The sequence below is a fragment of the Amblyraja radiata genome, chromosome 11, assembly GCF_010909765.2.
Source record: "Amblyraja radiata isolate CabotCenter1 chromosome 11, sAmbRad1.1.pri, whole genome shotgun sequence".
In the NCBI taxonomy this organism is placed as follows: Eukaryota; Metazoa; Chordata; class Chondrichthyes; order Rajiformes; family Rajidae; genus Amblyraja; species Amblyraja radiata.
The window spans coordinates 14,849,191-14,869,059 of record NC_045966.1 but is presented as its reverse complement, the minus strand read 5'-3'; the positions used below and the strand labels follow the sequence as shown (position 1 = coordinate 14,869,059).

The 19,869-nt window shown below is 46.8% G+C and overlaps 1 protein-coding gene across 3 annotated transcripts in view; it reads right to left on the bottom strand.

Moving 5' to 3' along the window:
* spock1 (SPARC (osteonectin), cwcv and kazal like domains proteoglycan 1) overlaps positions 1-19,869 on the bottom strand; it is a 389,701-nt gene that overhangs the window by 107,913 nt on the left and 261,919 nt on the right. For all 3 annotated transcript variants that reach the window (XM_033029374.1, XM_033029372.1, XM_033029375.1), the window contains one exon: positions 10,993-11,107. In XM_033029374.1, coding sequence (XP_032885265.1) covers positions 10,993-11,107 — 115 coding nt within the window. The remainder of the gene's footprint in view (positions 1-10,992; positions 11,108-19,869) is intronic.

Below are 19,869 nucleotides of genomic sequence, written 5' to 3'. Positions count from 1 at the left end.
CTGTTGACCAGATTTAAACAAGCAATGTCTATTCCATCGGTCAGTGGAGTCTAACCATCCTATGAATGTTGCTTTTACCATGTACCAGTCCAATAAACCTTCCCTGAACTGCTACAGATGCATTAACACCTTGCCTTAACTAAGATTGATACTATGTACAGTAGTTAATGTGAGATGTAGGCCTACTTAAAGGAAACATTACCTCCCTTTTCATATACAATTAACCTAGCAAAACATGATAATACAGGTGCACAACCTTTTATCCGAAGATCCAAATAACGAAAACCTCCGAATAGCGGACATTTTTTCGGTCCTTGAAGAAAGGTCCTTGAAAACGTTCACCGAGGGCGGCCCGCAGAGGTGACAGCGGAACCTCCGGTCGGTCCTCCAACAAAGGGGAACTAAATCCCCATTCATAAAAGAGAAGGTGAGAGTATATTGGGTGAGTGTATATTGCGCGGGAGGGTAGGAATCATTGTAAATCATTGCTTAAATGTTAGTCAGTTAGTTTGGTGGGCTTTTGGGGGGAACTTTAATTCTTAGTCCCCTACCTGGTCGGAGAAGCGGGGAGCGGGCAATGCCTTACCGGGTCGCCGTGCAGTAAGCTCCGGACCGCTGTGCCGCGGCTCCCAACATCGTGGAGCTGGGGCTGTGGCCGGCTGCGCTGGATTTGGATTTGTAGCGCCGCGCAGCCAGGGGTAGAGTTCGCCGTGGTCGGAGCTACAACCGGCGCCGCCCGTGGCCGGACCACCGCAGCCCCAGCTCCACGATGTTGGGAGCCGCGGCCCACAGCGGTCCGGGCTGCGGTGGTCCAGCCACGGGCGGCGCCGGTGTGGGAGCCGCGGCACAGTACTGCACGGCGACCCGGAAAGGCATTGCCCGCTCCCCACCTCTCTGACCAGGTAGGGGACTAAGAATTAAAGTTCCCCCCTTCACCCCCACCACATAAAATCCCTCCAAACTAACTGACTAACATTTAAGCAATGATTTACAATGATTCCCCGGTCTCCGGGGAGGAGGCAGCCGCTCCAGACTTTCCAAACCGCCAGCGCTACCTACCTAATCTACGCTAAAAATCTTCCATTCCGAAACCCGAAAATGTCCGATATCCGAAATGTGTCTGGTCCCAAGGCTTTCGGATAAAAGGTTGTGCACCTGTAATCTATTAGTTTCTTAATTGCATAGTATATCTGCATACTGATACTTTGTAAATTATACAATTAGATAATATTCCTCTTTTAATCTTTCCTAAAAATATTTACATACATGTCTCATTATGCACCATTTGATAGATTTCTGCCCATTCACATAACCCAGATATCACTGTGGCCTTCTGAATGGTATCTGATATGTTAGGGTAAGGGCTTGTCCCACTTACACAATTTTTTCGGCGATCTGCCGGCACCCGTCATAGTCGCAGCTGTTACCCGTCGTGACGCCGGTTTGGTCGTGAGTAGTAGCCCAAAGAGTCGTACCTTTTTTTGGTCATCGCTGGATTTCAAATATTTTGAAACATTTCGGTGACCTGCTGAGACTATGACGGGTGCCGACAATTTGCTGAAAAAATCGCGTAAGTGGGACAGGCCCTTTAGCACGAAAAACAATGTTTTTCACTGTACCTCGGTACATGTGAGAATAATAAACCGAAAACACCTTCACAACTTGCTCTCCTAGCGTTTTTTGCACCAACAGGAAATTTAGCAAAAACCTCTTTGTGACTTCAAAGTCATTTTGATACGTTAAATAGTTGACTTGCCAACCAGAAAAATACCCATTTAATCTCACTCTCCATTTTCCATTAGTCAAGAAATGTTCTATCTGCGCCACTGATGTACAGAGGGATCTTGGGGTCCATGTCCATAGCTCCCAGTGAGCGGCAACAGACTAGTTAACAAAAGGAGTATGATATGTAGTCTTCATTGGTCAGGCCATGAGAATAACTCAAGATTCATGCTGCAGCTTTGTCAAATGTTTTATTAGGATGCATTTGGAGTACAACGTGGAGACTTTGAAGAGGGTGCCGGAGAGGATTTTTGTTACAGATTGCTGCCGGCATTGGAGGGTATTAGTCATAAGGAAAGGTTGAAAAAACTTGGATAGTTTTCACAGGGGTATTGGAGTTTGAGGTTCAGGAGTTTCCCTGTTAGAAATATATAACATTTTGCAAGGCATAAATAAGGTGGACAATCATGACCTTTTTCCGCAGGGTGAAAACGTCATAGAGGGCATAGCTTTAAGGTCAGAGAGGGAAAGTTTAAAGGAGATGTGCGGGACATTTTTTTTTACACACAGAGTGGTGAGTGCCTGGAACATGCAGCAGCATTTAAGATACTTTTAGATAGGCACATGGATATGCAGGGAATGAAGGGCTATGGATCCCGTGCAGGTAGAGGTGATTAGTTTCCCTTGATATCATGTTTCCCTTGGTATCATAAGTTCATAAGTGATAGGAGCTGAATTAGGCCATTCGGCCCATCAAGTCTACTCCACCATTCAACCATGGCTGATCTATCTTTCCCTCCTAACTCCATTCTCCTGCCTTCTCCCCATAACCCCTGACACCCGTACAAATCAAATTTGTGGGCCACAGGGGCTATTCCTGTGTTGTACTGTTCAATGTTTATTGTAGACTAACAACTAATAATCAGTCTTGTATCACAGATATGATTATATCATTGGTACATACAAACAACTAACTTACATATCTAGAGACAAATAAACCACACTTGCCAGGCAGTCCCTGTATTGCTGAACTCTCTTTGAATATTGCTTTTAATCTGATTTAGACAGCAATAAAAATAAATAGTCGAGAGACTGTGGTTACTCAGATGAGCGTAGCTGTTTGTCAGTTCCTCATTGGTGTTATTGCTACGACAGCTGCATGTAATAAAGGGACACCGTGAAGTCCTTTTTCACAGAAGAGCTTTATATGAGAGATGCATAGTAAAAATTACACAGTTACTGAACATAACTTCAAAGATATGGTATGCTTACCATTTCAAACCTGTTATCAAAATGATTGAGAGATGAAGTACTATTTGGCAGCATCAATTTTCTGATTGATCTGCTTTGTTTGAGTGACATTTCTGTGTCGGAGGAACATCAAACAACATTCTGCAACCTGAAAAATGTGGCTTGTCTATGTTTTATCTTCCACCGTGGAGGATGTGTAACAATTTTGTTAACAGAGGACAAAGTTTGCACAGGAGTCTAAAGGAACAAAGGATACTGTATATTGGGCCATAGGATCAGAGGAAACAGCTTCCATAAGCGAGTTCGGTATTCCGACTGCGCATGCCGAGGTCATAGGTCACTAGCTATAAAACAGTCTTGGCAACGGTGGTGCTGCATTGTGTGCAGGCTTGCGTTTTGTCCGCAGTCGGGGCTGGGGTCGGCTCTCTGTCGCTACGGGCGCTGTTGAGTTGCTGTTGTGCCATCTCCGTTCCCTCCCCGGTGTCCAGTCCCTGTCCGGGGTGGCCCTGGGCTGGTGGGGCGGCCACGGACTTGCAGCCGCTGGCTCCAGCTCGGCTCTGCCTGTCCCGCCGGGTTGGCACCAGCAGCCCTCCACCACCACCCCTTCCCCTCAATCCGACACCGAGATCCTGCTGAAGATGGGCAGCCGCCGGCCCTTCTCGAAGACGGGCGACTCGGAGCCGCTGCTGTTGGAGTCGTCCTGGTCGGTGAGAGAGTCTGCGGATGGGCTCCTGCCGGCCATGGAAGGCCGGGCGCCCGCTGGAGCTGCGGGTACAGTTGGTGATGGTGGTGCTGCCTCCGGCCGCCCCCCGGGCGGGGATGGGACACTCGAGTGGGGACCAGGAACGGTCCAGTGGTGGATCGGCAGCTCTTGCGTGTCTCCCCCCCGCCCGCCAGCCCTCCTCCCCCCGACCTCCCACTGAACTGACAAAAAATCGGACCCAAACTATACTTACTGAATCTACGCCGCTTCGTTCGATTTTAATTTATAACGTTCGACCTTTGACAAATGGCACGATTCCTTGCATTTTTCGGAATACCAAAACTCGCTTATTGATATGCCTGAGCGTGTTTAGTTCTTTACTTTAGACTTTGGAGGTATAGCATGGAAACAGGCCCATCGGCCCTCGCCGCCCAATGATCACCCCGTACACTAGCGCTATCCTACAATTTACAAAAGGCAATTAATGTACAAACCTGCACGTCTTTGGAGTGTGTGAGTGTGGGAGCACCCGGAAAAGACCCACATGGTCACGGGGAGAACGTACATTGGTACAGACAGCGACCATAGTCAGGATCGAACCTGGGTCTCTGGCGATGTAAGGCAGCAACTCTAACACTGCGACATTGTGTCGTCCATTAGTGACATTTAATTTTACAATGGAAATTAGTAAGGAGAGTATAAAAATGCCATGTTACTAGACTGGTGGTCTGGACGGTATGAGCTCAAATTCCACTATGATAGTTTGGGAATTTAAACACAGCTTTGAAAAAAATAAATGGGCATCATGGAGTCATACAGCAGTGAAACTTGCCCTTTAGTTCAACACGTCCATGCCGACTAATATGCTCCACCGAAGCTAGTCCAATTTGCCCGCATTGGGTCCATACAAATCCCTCTAAACCTTTCCTATCCGTGTAGTTGTCCAAGTCAAGTCAATAGAATCAAGAGTGTTTTATTGTCATATATGGTGGTGATGGTGCTTGTCAGCCTGGGAAGGCAGTCCATCTAGCAGAGGGAAAACTCTGATTTAAAACCTCCACTGCCTTGTGGCCATATCCAGTCATGGAAAAGGCTCCTGGAGGAAGCCTCAAGAAAATCCAGAGTCGGAGCCCCTAAGGCAGTTCGTCGGTGTCTACACACTCACTCTGGCAGCTCTTGCGACGGCGCTGGTGCCAAACTGTAACGGCCCTGCTGTTCCTTTGGTTCGATCAGCGACGTGGAGAGGGGAGACGTGCTGCATGGGCAACAGCCTGTCCTCCATATGACATTGCCCAGGCTTGCATCCGACCACACATCATCGTAAGCGACGCTGCTCTAGTGGAGGTTTGGAGCAAGCAGCCAACAACTAGGATGCATCACCCATGGTAAGTCATGACCGAGGGGGGCCTATGATTCCCAGGTAGAACAATAAATGTCTTACTTGCAGTAAGCATGCAGGTACAGCAGGCAGTGAAGAAAGCAAATGACATGTTGGCCTTTATAACAAGAGAGGTTGAGTATAGGAGCAAAGAGGTCCTTCTGCAGTTGTATAAGGCCCTAATGAGACCACACCTGGAGTATTGTGTGCAGTTTTGGTCCCCTAATTTGATGAAGGACATTCTTGCTATTGAGGAAGTGCAGCGTAGGTTTACAAGGTTAATTCCCGGGATGGCGGGACTGTCATATGCTGAGAGAATGGAGCGGCTGGGCTTGTATACTCTGGAGTTTAGAAGGATGAGAGGGTATCTTATTGAAACATATAAGATTATTACAGGTTTGGACACGCTAGAGGCAGGAAACATGTTCTCGATGTTGGAGGTGTCCAGAAGCAGGGGCCAGGTTAAGAATAAGGAGTAAGCCATTTAGAACGGAGACGAGGAAACACTTTTTCTCACAGAGAGTTGTGAGTCTGTGGAATTGTCTGCCTCTCGGCTGTTGGTTTAAACATGTCACGTGGAGAAAGTAAACTGCTGTTTCTGATTCTCTGTCCACAGTTGCTACCTGACCTACTGAGTGTTTCCAGAATGTTCTGATTTTATTTCGGATTTCACTTCAGATTTCCAGTATCTGCAGTTTATTTTGTTCTTCATTCACACCAATGCTGTTACTCAATTATATCAGCACAGCAAGAGTCAGGCAATAAATCCCAATAACATCCACGTTGAAAAAAAAATACTTTCCATTTAGTCTAGAAGGTATTACAGTAAGTATTATAAAGAATATAGAACCTATTACATTACGTATTACAAATAGGATATTGGTTAGATCCAAATGGTCTTCTCAGCCAGCCTCCGAGATAACAACATTGAAATAATTGTCAGTATTCAATTTGTTTCCTGTAAACTTCTATTTTTTAGAATGGAAGTTTATTTTTTTGGATTGTACTAAAACTAATTCAAAGTAACATCAATTGCTTACAATTTATTCCTGGGATGTCAGGACTTTCATATGAAGAAAGACTGGATAGACTCGGCTTGTACTCGCTAGAATTTAGAAGATTGAGGGGGGGATCTTATAGAAACTTACAAAATTCTTAAGGGGTTAGACAGGCTAGATGCAGGAAGATTGTTCCCGATGTTGGGGAAGTCCAGGACAAGGGGTCACAGTTTAAGGATAAGGGGGAAATCTTTTAGGACCGAGATGAGAAAAACATTTTTCACACAGAGAGTGGTGAATCTCTGGAATTCTCTGCCACAGAAGGTAGTTGAGGCCAGTTCATTGGCTATAATTAAGAGGGAGTTAGATGTGGTCCTTGTGGCTAAAGGGATCAGGGGGTATGGAGAGAAGGCAGGTACAGGATACTGAGTTGGATGATCAGCCATGATCATATTGAATGGCGGTGCAGGCTCGAAGGGCCAAATGGCCTACTCCTGCACCTATTTTCTATGTTTCTATGTGTGTATAACTGAGTTTTTTTAAATTTAAGTGGGCACTTTCAGCATTAATTTTGTACAATATCTCTCTTTATATTCTCATTGTACAGCATGATATTTCTCAAGTGGGAGCCCCACAAACAGGCAGGAAAGAAACCCTTCTGAGGTCTGCAGTGCTTCTCAGATTTTCAGACCGAGCTAATCTTCTCTTTTAAGAATGTGAGAAGAACACAATAGATCAACTTTTTGTTCTACAATAAAATATCAGGCTGAAGTGCACAGCCTGTGGGCAACAGTGCCTCATGGATTCGATGGTATACGATGTACTCAATATCCTATGCCACTGGACTGTATTAATACACAGATGCAAGGCACACATTTGAATATGGTGCAATCTTGCCTATGGTATTCGCCTAACAAGATTCACGAGTGGAAATATTATTTTTAGTTTAGTTTAGAGATACAGCGCGGAAACAGTCCCTCCGCGCAGACCAGCGATCGCTGTGCACTAACATTAACCTACACACTAGGGACAATATACAATTTTTACCGAAGCCAAATTAACCTACAAACCTGTACGTCTTTGGGATGCGGGAGGAAACCAGAGCACCCGGGGAAAACCCACGCAGTCAGGGAAAGAACGTACAAACTCCGCACGGACAATTCAACTCTACAAATGACTGGTTTCTTCAACAACCACATCCCATCCTGCATCCAAGTCATTAAACAGCTTAGACTTCTACGTCGACCCCGTTTCATCCACAGAGGCTCTCGGTGCAAGCTTGTTTACTTCAACCACGGACATTCCATTCCATCCATCTGCTCACTACCACGCTCTACCCCCCCTCAACTGGGTCACCCCCCATCCCAGCTGACCGCACGCACTGTCAACCGGGACAACCTCAGATCTCTCCAGCCTGCCCCCATCCCTCCACCCTCTCATAATGCCAACTTTGCCCTCCTCAACACCAGGTCGCTCAACAACAAAGCCCTTGCCCTCCATGAACTAATCCTTGACAACACTCTGGACTTCCTTCTGCTCACTGAGACCTGGCAACAACCCAATGTCTTCTTCTCCCTCAATCAAGCATCCCCACCTGGATTTAATTACATTTCCAAACCCCGTCCCTCCCGCCATGGAGGTGGCCTCGCTGTTATTTTCAACCAGAATTTTCGGATCACTGAACTCACCTTCCCCCCAGTAGCATCATTTGAATTCCTCGCCTTCAAAACCCTTTCCTCCATGACAGTCATCCTCATTTACCGGCTACCTAAACCAAACCCCTCCTTCCTATCTGACTTCACTGAACTCCTCACACTTGCCTCATCCCTCTCCCCACGTCTGCTGCTACTTGGTGACTTAAATATTCACATGGACTCCCCCACCTGCAAGCTCGCATCTGAATTCGCCTTTTTACTTGACAACTTCTCTCTCACTCAGCACGTCACCTTTCCCACCCATGACAAAGGTCACATCCTTGACCTGGTCTGCTCCACAAATCAACCGGTACTCGACCTCCATCCATGCCTCTTCCCCCTCTCTGATCATAAGCTTATACGGTTCACCATCCCTTCTCCGACACCTCGCCCCCGCTTCCTCCGAGAAATCACCTTCCGTAATCTAAAATCCATTGATCCCCATCATCTCTCTGACCTGCTCTCCACCACTCTCCCCCTGGACTCAGCCCCCGTCTCACATGATGATCTCACAAACCATCTCAACTCCACCTTGTCTACCTCCCTTAACACTATGGCCCTCCTCAAAACAAGAACCGTAACTTTCAACACATCTTCACCCTGGTACACACCTGCACTTCGTAAACTGAAACAGACTGGTCACTGACTTGAACGACTCACAAATAAATCATCTCTCACAGTCCACCTTGCAGCTTACAAACTCCACCTCACTGACTACAAAGATGCCCTCATTGCTGCAAAATCTGCCTACCTCTCCTCCATATTCACTGATCCCTGTCTAAACCACAGAACCCTCTTCTCCACAGTGGGCAACCTCCTCAAGCCTCGAGCCAACACTCTCCCTACCTCTACTCCGGTTCTCTGCAACTCATTCCTCCACTTTTTCGCTGATAAAATCAGCACCATCTATCAATCTTTATCCCCTGTACCCGACTCCCCAGCATCTACTCCACCACCTACCAAGGCCCCTCCTTTCAACATCTCCACTGACCTCCTTACCCCTCCTCCACACTGCTTCCTCTCCCAGTTTGACCTGGTCACCCCTATTGAAATCTCCAAACTCATCAGCTCTTCCAAACCCACTACCTGCTCCCTCGACCCTCTCTCCCACTCCCCTGTTGAAGTCCTGCCTCCCCATTCTCTGCCCCTACCTCACTAATCTCTTCAACTCTTCATTGTCCCAAGGAATTGTCCCCTCCGCTTTCAGAACTGCTGCCGTTACACCAATCTTAAAGAAACCTGGTCTTGATCCCTCCTCTCTCATTAACTACCGCCCAATCTCAAACCTCCCCTTTCTTTCAAAAACCCTGGAGCGTATCGTTGCGTCGCAACTTCATTCCCACCTCCTTGCGTATAACCTACTTGAACCCCTCCAATCTGACTTTCGCCCCCTCCATAGCACAGAAACTGCTCTCCTCAAAGTCCTCAACGACCTCCTCACCTCTGCTGACACTGGTTCCCTCAACATCCTCATCCTCCTCGACCTGAGCGCAGCCTTCGATACAATGAACCCTAACATCCTGCTCACCAGACTCAAAGACCTCGGCATTGAAGGCTCTGCACTCAGCTGGCTCCGTTCCTACCTTTCCAACAGATCCCACTTCATCTCTCTCCACAACCACACCTCTGCTACAGCCACAGTCACTCAAGGCATTACCCAAGGCTCCGTACTCGGCCCCCTCCTCTTCATCATCTACATCCTCCCCCTTGGTCAGATACTCCGCCACTTCAACCTGGACTTCCACTGTTACGCTGATGACACCCAGATCTACCTCGGCACCAAATCCCCCCACAACCCCCCCCTCTCCCATATCAACTCCTGTTTGTCAGCTATAAAAACCTGGATGCAACATAACTTCCTCAAACTCAACAGCGATAAGACAGAATTCCTCCTCATAGGCTCCAAAGCCACACTCAGCAAAATCAATAACCCCACTCTCACCATCGACGGCACCACTGTCTCCCCATCTCCCAAGGCCCGCAACCTTGGCGTGATCTTTGATTCCACCCTCTCCCTTGAGCCTCACATCCGCCATGTCATTAAAACCTCCTTCTTTCATCTCCGCAACATCGCCAAACTCAGACCCTCTCTCACACCTCCCGCTGCTGAAAGACTCATCCATGCCTTCATCTCCTCCCGACTGGACTATTGCAACTCACTTCTCCTTGGCATCAGCTCCACCTACATCAACCGACTCCAACTGGTCCAGAACGCAGCCGCCCGACTCATCTCCCACACCAAATCCTGGCATCACATCATTCCAGTCCTCAAACAACTTCACTGGCTTCCCATCTCCCACCGGATCACCTACAAAATCCTGATCCTCACCTACAAAGCCCTCCACCATCTGGCCCCCCCATATCTCACTGACCTCCTCTCCCCCTACCAACCCTCATGGTCCCTCAGATCCACATCAGCCGGTCTCCTCTCCATCCACAAGTCCAACCTCCGCAGTTTTGGGGACAGAGCCTTCTCCAGGGCAGCCCCCAGGCTCTGGAACTCCCTCCCCCAACTGATCCGCAATTCCGTGTCCCTCACCATCTTCCAGTCCCGCCTCAAGACCCTGACTTTTGCCTCCATCACAGTGAGGAGATGCTGGGTGGACTCACTGTGGTGGATGTTAATATGTGTTTATTGTTGTTTTTTATTGTATTGTATTGTATGTATGACTGCTGCAATTTCGTTCAGACTTCGGTCTGAATGACAATAAAGGCTATCTAATCTAATCTATCTAATCTCTTCACCTCTGCCTATCCTTAGCCCCACGTCCCCCTCCCTTTTCATCTGTGCATTAATTGCCTCATATTGTGTTTTGAATTGTATTCTGTCTTTACTTTGTGTACTAGTCATGTCTCTACTATTTATTTCATTCCCCTTACATGTTTTTCCTCTACCCGCTAAATTTTTGTAAGGTGTCCTTGAGACTCTTGAAAGGCGCCCATAAAAATAAATAAAATTTATTGTAGTCAGGATCAAACCCGGGTCTCTGGCACGGTAAGGAAGCAACTCTACCGTTGCGCCACAGTGCCATTATTCATAATTTTGTGGAGGACATGTGCAGCAGAATATTTAATTATAGTTATAGTAACAACATTCTGGTTTATTGTCCTGTCACTAAAGACTTCTATTTCACTTCTTTGTTTCCCATTAACTGTCCAGTTTTAGTTATCTCACCAGTAAACCATTCTCAAAGTGCATTTCTAAAAACAAGGATATTTTCAGTGTTATTGTGAGTTATTTCCTACCTGTGCATTAGTTGTCTGCGACTAACACAAAATGCAGTTTGGTAGTCGTGGGTTACACAGACCTTGTGTTGGTTGCACTTCACCTTCAGACATGGGTCTTTAGTTGGATCCAGGGCTGAGGGGAAATAACATGGAAAACAATTAAAGCACAATTTTCAGCCTATTTAACTTTTGAAACATCTTTTGAGCCATTTACCGTAAAGCCGTTCTGCTGATGCATGTATGAAATAGTACAGTTGTTTGATTTTACTGGTCTGCTCGTTCAGTGATTGTTCACAATAATATGCACATTGAATCTGCCTTTGCATTCTAAGCAGCCACCTGTGCATGGATGCCGAACAAAGTGTAATTCCCTGAGACAGTGCAACGTGCATTCTCTTCAGCAGAATTGGATCCACAAATGGCAAACTTGCAGCTGTATCATTCCTGTAAAGTTACACCTGATACTCAACTCCTAATCGTGTTTCAGCCTTGAGTCAAACGTACGATCAGTTATGGCTCCTTCAACACAGCCGCCGCAGCTGACACAGTTGCAGAAAGTTGTGACCACTGCCCAGCCCATCATCGGCTCTGACCTCCCCACCATCGAAGGGATCTGTCGCAGTCGCTGCCTCAAAAAGGCAGCCAACATCATCAAGGACCCTCACCATCCTGGCCACGCACTCATCTCTCCGCTACCACCAGGCAGAAGGTGCAGGAGCCTGAAATCTGTTACATCCAGATTCAGGAACAGCTGCTTCCCCACAGCCAACAACAAACAGACTCTGAACTGTAACAGCCTATTGCACTTTATCTGCTTGTTTATGTGTATATTGAATGGAACTGTTCTGTATTTATGCTTACAATATTCTGTTGTGCTGCAGCAAGCAAGAATTTCATTGTCCTATCTGGGTCACATGACAATAAACTCTCTTGACTTGACTTGCCCATCGTTCAGTCAAAATGTCTCGGAAGGAACTGCGGATGCTGGTATAAACCGAAGATAGACAGAAAAAGCTGGAATAACTCAGCGGGTCAGGCAGCATATCTGGAGAAAAGGAATAGGCGATGTTTCGGGTCGAGACCCTTCTTCAGACTGAGAGTCAGGGGAAAGGAAAATGAGAGATATACGTCTATGACCATCATCACTCACCTGCATATTGATGGTTCTACTCCTAAAATGTGCAATATATTCTAAGTGTTACTAGAGCCATCCAATATTATCAAGATGGATGCAAAACCCAATAATAATGGGCTCATTGCGTATCTCTGTCATTATGACTGCATTCTCCAGTTCCTAGACTGGTACACATCCTGTCACAACTGCTACATGTTTAGTTTAGCTTATTATTGTCACATGCACCGAGTTACAGTGAAATGCTTTTGTTTGCGTGCTCTCTGGACAAAGAAAAGACCATACGTGAATTCAATCAACCCATTTACACTGCACAGATAAAGGATAAAGGGTGCAACATTTACTGCAAAATATAATACTGAAATTCGATAAAATCCGCTTAAAGATAGTTCAAAGGAGTGGGATGGCAGCAGATTCGGCATCCATCTTCCGAGACCTTGGTAAGTCCACGTAGGACATCCCCCGGCACACAAGGTCAGCCGTCCACACTCAGTGCTGGACTGTGTAGGGGGTCAGGCAAAGGGAGCTGGCATTGGCCTCAACTCCTTAACCCATTTTCACTTTAGTTACTTTGCCTTTGAACCCAACCGAAATCATGAGAGGAATAGATCTGGTAGATGCACAGAGTCTCTTGCCCAGAGTAGGGAAATCGAGGACTAGAGGACATGGGTTTAAGGTGAAGGGGAAAAGATTTAATAGGAATCTGAGGGGTAAAACTTTTAAATAAAGGCTTGTGGGTGTATGGAACGAGCTGCCAGACGAGGTAGTTGCGGCAGGGCCTATCCCAACGTATAAGAAACAGTTAGACAGGAACATGGATAGGACAGGCTTGGAGGGATATGGGCCAAACATAGAAACATAGAAAATAGGTGCAGGAGTAGGCCATTCGTCCCTTCGAGCCTGCACCGCCATTCAATATGATCATGGCTGATCATCCAACTCAGTATCCTGTACCTGCCTTCTCTCCATACCCCCTGATCCCTTTAGCCACAAGGGCCACATCGAACTCCCTCTTAAATATAGCCAATGAACTGGCCTCAACTACCTTCTGTGGCAGAGAATTCCACAGATTCACCACTCTCTGTGTGAAAAATGTTTTCCTCATCTCGGTCCTAAAAGATTTCCCCCTTATCCTAAAATTGTGACCCCTTGTTCTGTACTTCCCCAACATCGGGAACAATCTTCCTGCATCTAGCCTGTCCAACCCCTTAAGAATCTTGTTAGTTTCTATAAGATCCCCCCTCAATCTTCAAAATTCTAGCGAGTACAAGCCGAGTCTATCCAGTGTTTCTTCATATGAAAGTCCTGACATCCCAGGAGCCAGTCTGGTGAACCTTCTATGTACTCCCTCTATGGCAAGAATGTCTTTCCTCAGATTAGGAGACCAAAACTGTACGCAATACTCCAGGTGTGGTCTCACCAAGACCCTGTGCAACTGCAGTAGAAACTCCCTGCTCCTATACTCAAATCCTTTTGCTATGAATGCTAATATACCATTGGGCAGATGGGACTAATGTAGCTGGGACATGTTGGCCGGTGTGGGCAAGTTGGGCTAAAGGACCTGTTTCCATACTATAACACTCTATGACTATAATTGGATGATGGATGATCAGCACCACCTGATAGGCCTGAGGGTCCTTTGGACCAACGTGATATTTATTCATGCAGCGTGATACCATTTCTGCAGAAAACTGCTCGTGCGGTGCATGAGTTTTTGATTATTATACACTGTGTTTTGCTTTAAGCTACTGCAAATAAGAATTTTATTATTCTGCTTCAGTACATATGACAATTAGACACTCTTGACTCGTAAAACTGGGCCATATAGCATGGTCCAACACGTTCGTGGTTCCCCTCATGACTTTGAGTTTGAGTTCAGTTTATTGTCACGTGTACCGAGTTAGAGTGCAAAGCTTCCGTTGCGAGCTAACCAGCCAGCGCAAATAAAAATACATGATTACAATCGGGCCATCCGCAGTGTACAAATACACGATAAAGGGAATAGCCTGAATAATGTTTAGTGCAAGATAAAGCCAGTAAAGTCTGATCAAAAATAGTCCGAGGGTCTCCAACGAGATGGATAGCAGTTCAGGACTGCTCTCTAGTTGTGGTTCAGTTGCCTGGAAACAGCTGGGAAGAAACAGCTCCTGTATGTGGAGATGTGCGTTTCATACTTCTGGGAACTGCTGTGGAACTTGGCCATACAGTCGTGAGTGTATAGGGATTGAGAACGCATGCTTGCGGGGCAACAGCATTGAGAATTATTGTGGAGGACGTGTTGTCACCTATTCTCACTGATTAAGGCCTGTGGGTCAGAAAGTCAAGAATGCAGTGGCAGAGGGTGGAACTGATTCCTAGGTCCAGGTGTTTGGAGATAAATTTGGTTGGGATTATGGTGCTGAAGGCAGTGCTATAGTTGATGAATAGATGTCTAACATAGGAGTCCTCGTTAACTACGTGCTTCAGAGATGAGTTTAGAGCCAGGGGGGTTGTGTCTGCTGTGAATCTCTGCAGCTAAATGAAGCTGTCTTCACATACCTCCTGATGCCCCCAGCTCTTTCCCAGTGCATTGATTACAACTCTGTGATGTCTTGAGCTTTGCTCCCATCAGAACCAGGCCTCCATCCCTGCACTCCCTCCCTTTACAGCAACGGAGACCCGGATTTGATCCCGACTATGGGTGCTGTCTGTATGGAGTTTGTACGTTCTCTCCGTGACCTGCGTGGGTTTTCTCTGAAATCTTCAGTTTCCTCCCACACTCCAAAGACAGACAGGTATGCAGGTAAATTGGCTTGGTAAATGTGAAAATTGTCCCTAGCGTGTGTAGGAGATGGTTAATAGAAACATAGAAACATAGAAAATAGGTGCAGGAGCAGGCCATTCGGCCCTTCGAGCCTGCACCGCCATTCAATATGATCATGGCTGATCATCCAACTCAGTATCCCATACCTGCCTTCTCTCCATACCCCCTGATCCCTTTAGCCACAAGGGCCACATCTAGCTCCCTCTTAAATATAGCCAATGAACTGGCCTCAACTACATTCTGTGGCAGAGAATACCACAGATTCACCACTCTCTGTGTAAAAAATGATTTTCTCATCTCGGTCCTAAAAGACTTCCCTCTTATCCTTAAACTGTGACTCCTTGTTTTGACTTCCCCCAACATCGGGAACAATCTTCCTGCATCTAGCCTGTCCAACCCCTTAAGAATTTTGTACGTTTCTATAAGATCCCCCCTCAATCTTCTCTATGCAGGGAGCGCTTGTCAGCGCCGACACGGTGGGCTGAAGCTCCTGTTTCAGCCCTGTATCTCTAAACTTAAAACTAAGGCCTGCCTCCTTTCCTCAGCCCTCCACTGTGCCGCAGTGAACCGAGGAGAGAATTGGGGTTCACAAGCAATATATTTTTCTGTTAAGCTTAGTTTATTGTGATGTGTAAAGCTCTCGTTGCGTGCTAACCAGTCGGCGGAAAGACAATACATGATTACAATCGAGCCATTTACGGTGTATGTAAGTGACACGGCAAGGAAATAATGTTTCGATAAAGGAATAACGTTCAGCAGTGAGTCCTGAAAATAAAAGCCTGCCTTTTACACATGTTCTACCAAGCCTGAGAAATTTCCAGTGGAGGGTTAATTAACGTTGCAGAAGAGATTGCATTACCTGCCTTGGGAGTCAGGCCTTTATTGCTAAATTGTTCTCTATGTGGATTCCTAATCACCCTCAACCCTGTGCCTCAAGATGCATAAATATATAAAGATGAAAATCTTACAATTGATATTTGCCTTTGTTTATTTTCCCCTACTCGTTATTGTTTTAGGAGTTGGAAGGGATCCAAAAACGTATTGCCTCCAAAGCCTTGCACAGCTAGTACCGGTTTCTGAATCATTAGCAGAACAAAAACACCTTGGGTATGGTTTATACTAATTAGAGGAAGGACATTATTGCTATTGAGGGAGTGCAGCGTAGGTTCACCAGGTTAATTCCCTGGATGGCGGGACTGACATATGATGAAAGAATGGGTTGACTGGGTTTGTATTCACTGGAATTTAGAAGGATGAGAGGGATTTTATAGAAATTCTTAAAGGATTGGACAGGCTAGATGCAGGAAAAATGGTCCTGATGTTTGGGGAGCAGAACCAGGGGTCACAGTTTAAGAATAAGGGGTAGACCATTTAGGACTGAGATGAGGAAAAACATTTTCACATAGAGAGTTGGGAATCTGTGGAATTCTCTGCCACAGAAAGCAGTGGAGGCCAATTCACTAGATGTTTTCAAGAGAGACTGATTTAGCTCTTAGGGCTGATTTAGCTCCTTTAATGACTTACCACAGTTGGCTTGTTCCATCTATTATCCTTTGCTTCAGAAGTGAAACAGAACAAAAACAGATTACATGGATAGCCTGATGGCAGAACATGTAACAGCACTGTACACAATGCTGATGCCTGCAGGCTTAATTTTGCCCCCTGCCAATCTTATTAAATGCAGAAGTCAAGGCAGAAGCTGAAGGTCGCACCACACGACGCAATCAAAGTTGGGAAATAAAGTAAAAATGGTCAATAATGGAGTAATTACTGGATGATATAAAGTTTTAGTTTACAAAAAAAGTTGAACAAAACTTTAAAGAAAGGAAAGACTGGGGTTTTGGTTCAAAATAGAAACAAATTGCTTATGTTTTTTTCCAGCATTCTGTGTTGTTCCTTCACCAGTTGAATGTGGGATCACTGGAAACTGTGCAGTCAGATTACCATGGTAGAAACAAAGAACTGCTGATGCTGGTTTATAGTAAAGATGGACACAAAGTGCTGGAGTAACTCAGCAGGTCAGGCAGCATCTCTGGGGGGTGATCTTAATGCACCCACCAGCATAAATTGGAGCAAAGCCAGCAGCAGCTACCATATCAGCCTAAGAGTGGCATGGTGGCGCAGCAGTAGAGCTACTGCCTTACAGCACCAGAGACCCGGGTTCGATCCAGACTACGGGTGCTTGTCTGTATGGAGGTTGTATGTTCTCTCCATGACCTGCGTGGGTTTTCTCCAATATCTTTGGTTTCCTCCTACACTCCAAAGACTTGCAGGCTTGTAGGTTAATTGGCTTGATGTATGTGTACTAGTGTATGTAGGGTAGTGTTAATGTACAGGGATTGCTGGTCGGTGCAGACTCGGTGGGCTGAAGGGTCTGTTTCCCAGCTGTATCTCTAAACCAAACTGAATTAAGACTTTTTCCCCCCCGAATAATGGGATATTATTCAAATAGTGGCTCATTGCAGAGTCCTGCAAATAGTGACAATAAACTCACTTGAACTTGAACTCATTGTGGACTTTTATGAGAGGCAAGAATTGTTTGTGGATGTTTGAATGATTAGAATGTTTGGCATGATAACTGTTGACCTAGTCGCCTGTACCAGTGCTGTAGATATTAACTAGCTTCTTGGATGTTGTGGTAGCTATGGAAAGAGTCAATTGATTCATCGGAGGTCAGAGGAGGAAACAATGTCATGTGTTGGTATCTGGGAGGTAAGAGTCTACAAAGTGGATTCCCATCACTTGTGTTTCCTGTGCAATCCAAAAATTGGCTTTACATGGAATAATAGCTGAGTCTCACGTTGCGAGTTGACACAAGAGGTACCCCGAGTTAAAACTCGTGGAAATAACGTACGATTAACGTACGGAACTCATGGACGCAATTTAGAGACTCGTGGCGCTAACGGCAGGTACTCGTGAAACTTGTCAACTCTTGCAATCTGCTTCTGCCCCGTAGGCGAACTGTGGGCGAACTGCCACTTGTCGCCGTAGCGACCCATCGGGGAGCGGGTTCCTCTGGAGTTGGAGCGGGGCTGGGCTGGAGTTGCTGTTGGCTGTGGGTCTCTGGGTTCTCCGTGCTTGGAGTGGGCCTGGTGGGCCTGGGGGTCGGTGTCCCGTTGGTCCTGATGTCTCCGGCCACCCCCCTGGGCAGGAGCTGAGACTGGGGCCTGTACCGCCCTTGCCCCCTCCCTCTGCAACTGCAAACAACCCCACTCTCCTGCTCACCTAACCCACCCATCCTCCCCCACCCCACCTTTCCCTCCCAACTCCAGTCCCGTCCCGACCCCCTGGGAAACTGAAGGGAGTGACTGCCCCAGGGTGACTGGCACTGACCTGCTGGCATCGCCGAAGTGAAGACAGTGCAAAGTCCCCGCGCCGGTGCAATGGGCGGGGAGCTGGAGAGGGGAGGGAAGGGGTCACACACATGGCCGGGAAGCAGAGGGGTGTAGGTGGGGGTGGCGACAGACAGGGCCAACAATGAGATGGAGAAAGACAGAAACACCGACGTGCAAAGGAGACCTACAACAGTGCATGATCTCTCTCGCGTTATGGCAGGTGATTGTCGCCTGCCCGCTGTTCCTGACGCTAAAATTTGGGATCGTTGCCCTTCGTGTTGGCGTGGAGAGGGAGGGGGGTATTGTGCTGTTTGATCGCCCCCTGCTATCCCAGGGACAGGGAGACACAGCGGCTTTTGAGGCTGGTGGGCAATCACTTCCAAAGTGTCTGCCCACACAGTCAGTACACCTCTCCTACACTTGTCTCCCGCACTAAGATCATCCCGCAGAGAATGATCCCAGCCTAACCCAAGAGCCATGTCACCCCAGACAGATTAATGACGCCCCCCCCCCCCCCAACCTCTCTCCACCTCAACTCACGTCTGGGCACCAAAGCAGCTCAGGAGGCGAACCCTGAGCTCCGTCTCACAACAATCTGATGTGCAAATCTGTCCACATTCAAAGATTTAATCTCCCGTCTCCCCGCAGTGTGTAGACATGGCAGTAAATTCAATTAAAACATATCAAACCTGTGTGTTTCAAATAAATCATAAGTATAACTGCTCTGGCACTGGATGGTGCACATTTTCCCTTTGTAGGTCACATCAATAGATGCGGCCGCTCTGAATTATATCTTTAAAACAAAGCCACAGGATGGAGAGGTCTTCTTTAACACTGTTGCTTATTAAAACAAACCTTCAATCAGAATTGGCTCAAGAGTAACTCGGGAGTCGAACTTGGAACATCACAGAAATGACAAGTAAACGGCAAACTTGTCATTCCCGTGGGAACGCGGTTAAACTCTTGATCATACACTTGCAATCTCGTACACAACCACGAGTCTTTCACTCTGGGTACCTCTTGTGTCAACTCGCAACGTGAGACTCAGCTTTAACACATGCATGCAAACATGTCCATGGTAAATAAGGCGTATGGTATGCTTGCCTTTGTTGGTTGGAGCATTGAGTATAAGAGTCAGGAAGTCTTGATGCAGTTTTATAGGATTTTGGTTTGGCCACATTTGGAGTATTGCATGCAGTTCCCCACTGTGCCAGACAGAAGTGGAGGCTCAATCATTCAGTAGATGCAGATCGGGGCGGCACAGTGGTGCAGCGGTAGAGTTACAATGCTTACAGCGTCAGAGACCCGGGTTCGACTCCGACTACGGGTGCTGCCTGTACGGAGTTTGTGTGTTCTCCCCGTGACCTGCGTGGGTTTTCTCCAGGACCTCCGGTTTCCTCCTGCTCTCCACAGATGTACAGGTTTGTAGGTTAATTGGCTTGCTATAATTGTAAAAATTGGCCCTAGTGTGTGTAGGATAGCGTTGATGTGCGGGGATCGCTGGTCGGCGCGGACTCGATAGGCCGAATGGTCTGTTTCCGCGCTGTATCTCTGAAATGAATTGAATCAAGTAATCATATTGAATGGCAGGACAGGTGTGAGGGGGCAGACAGCCTACTCATCAT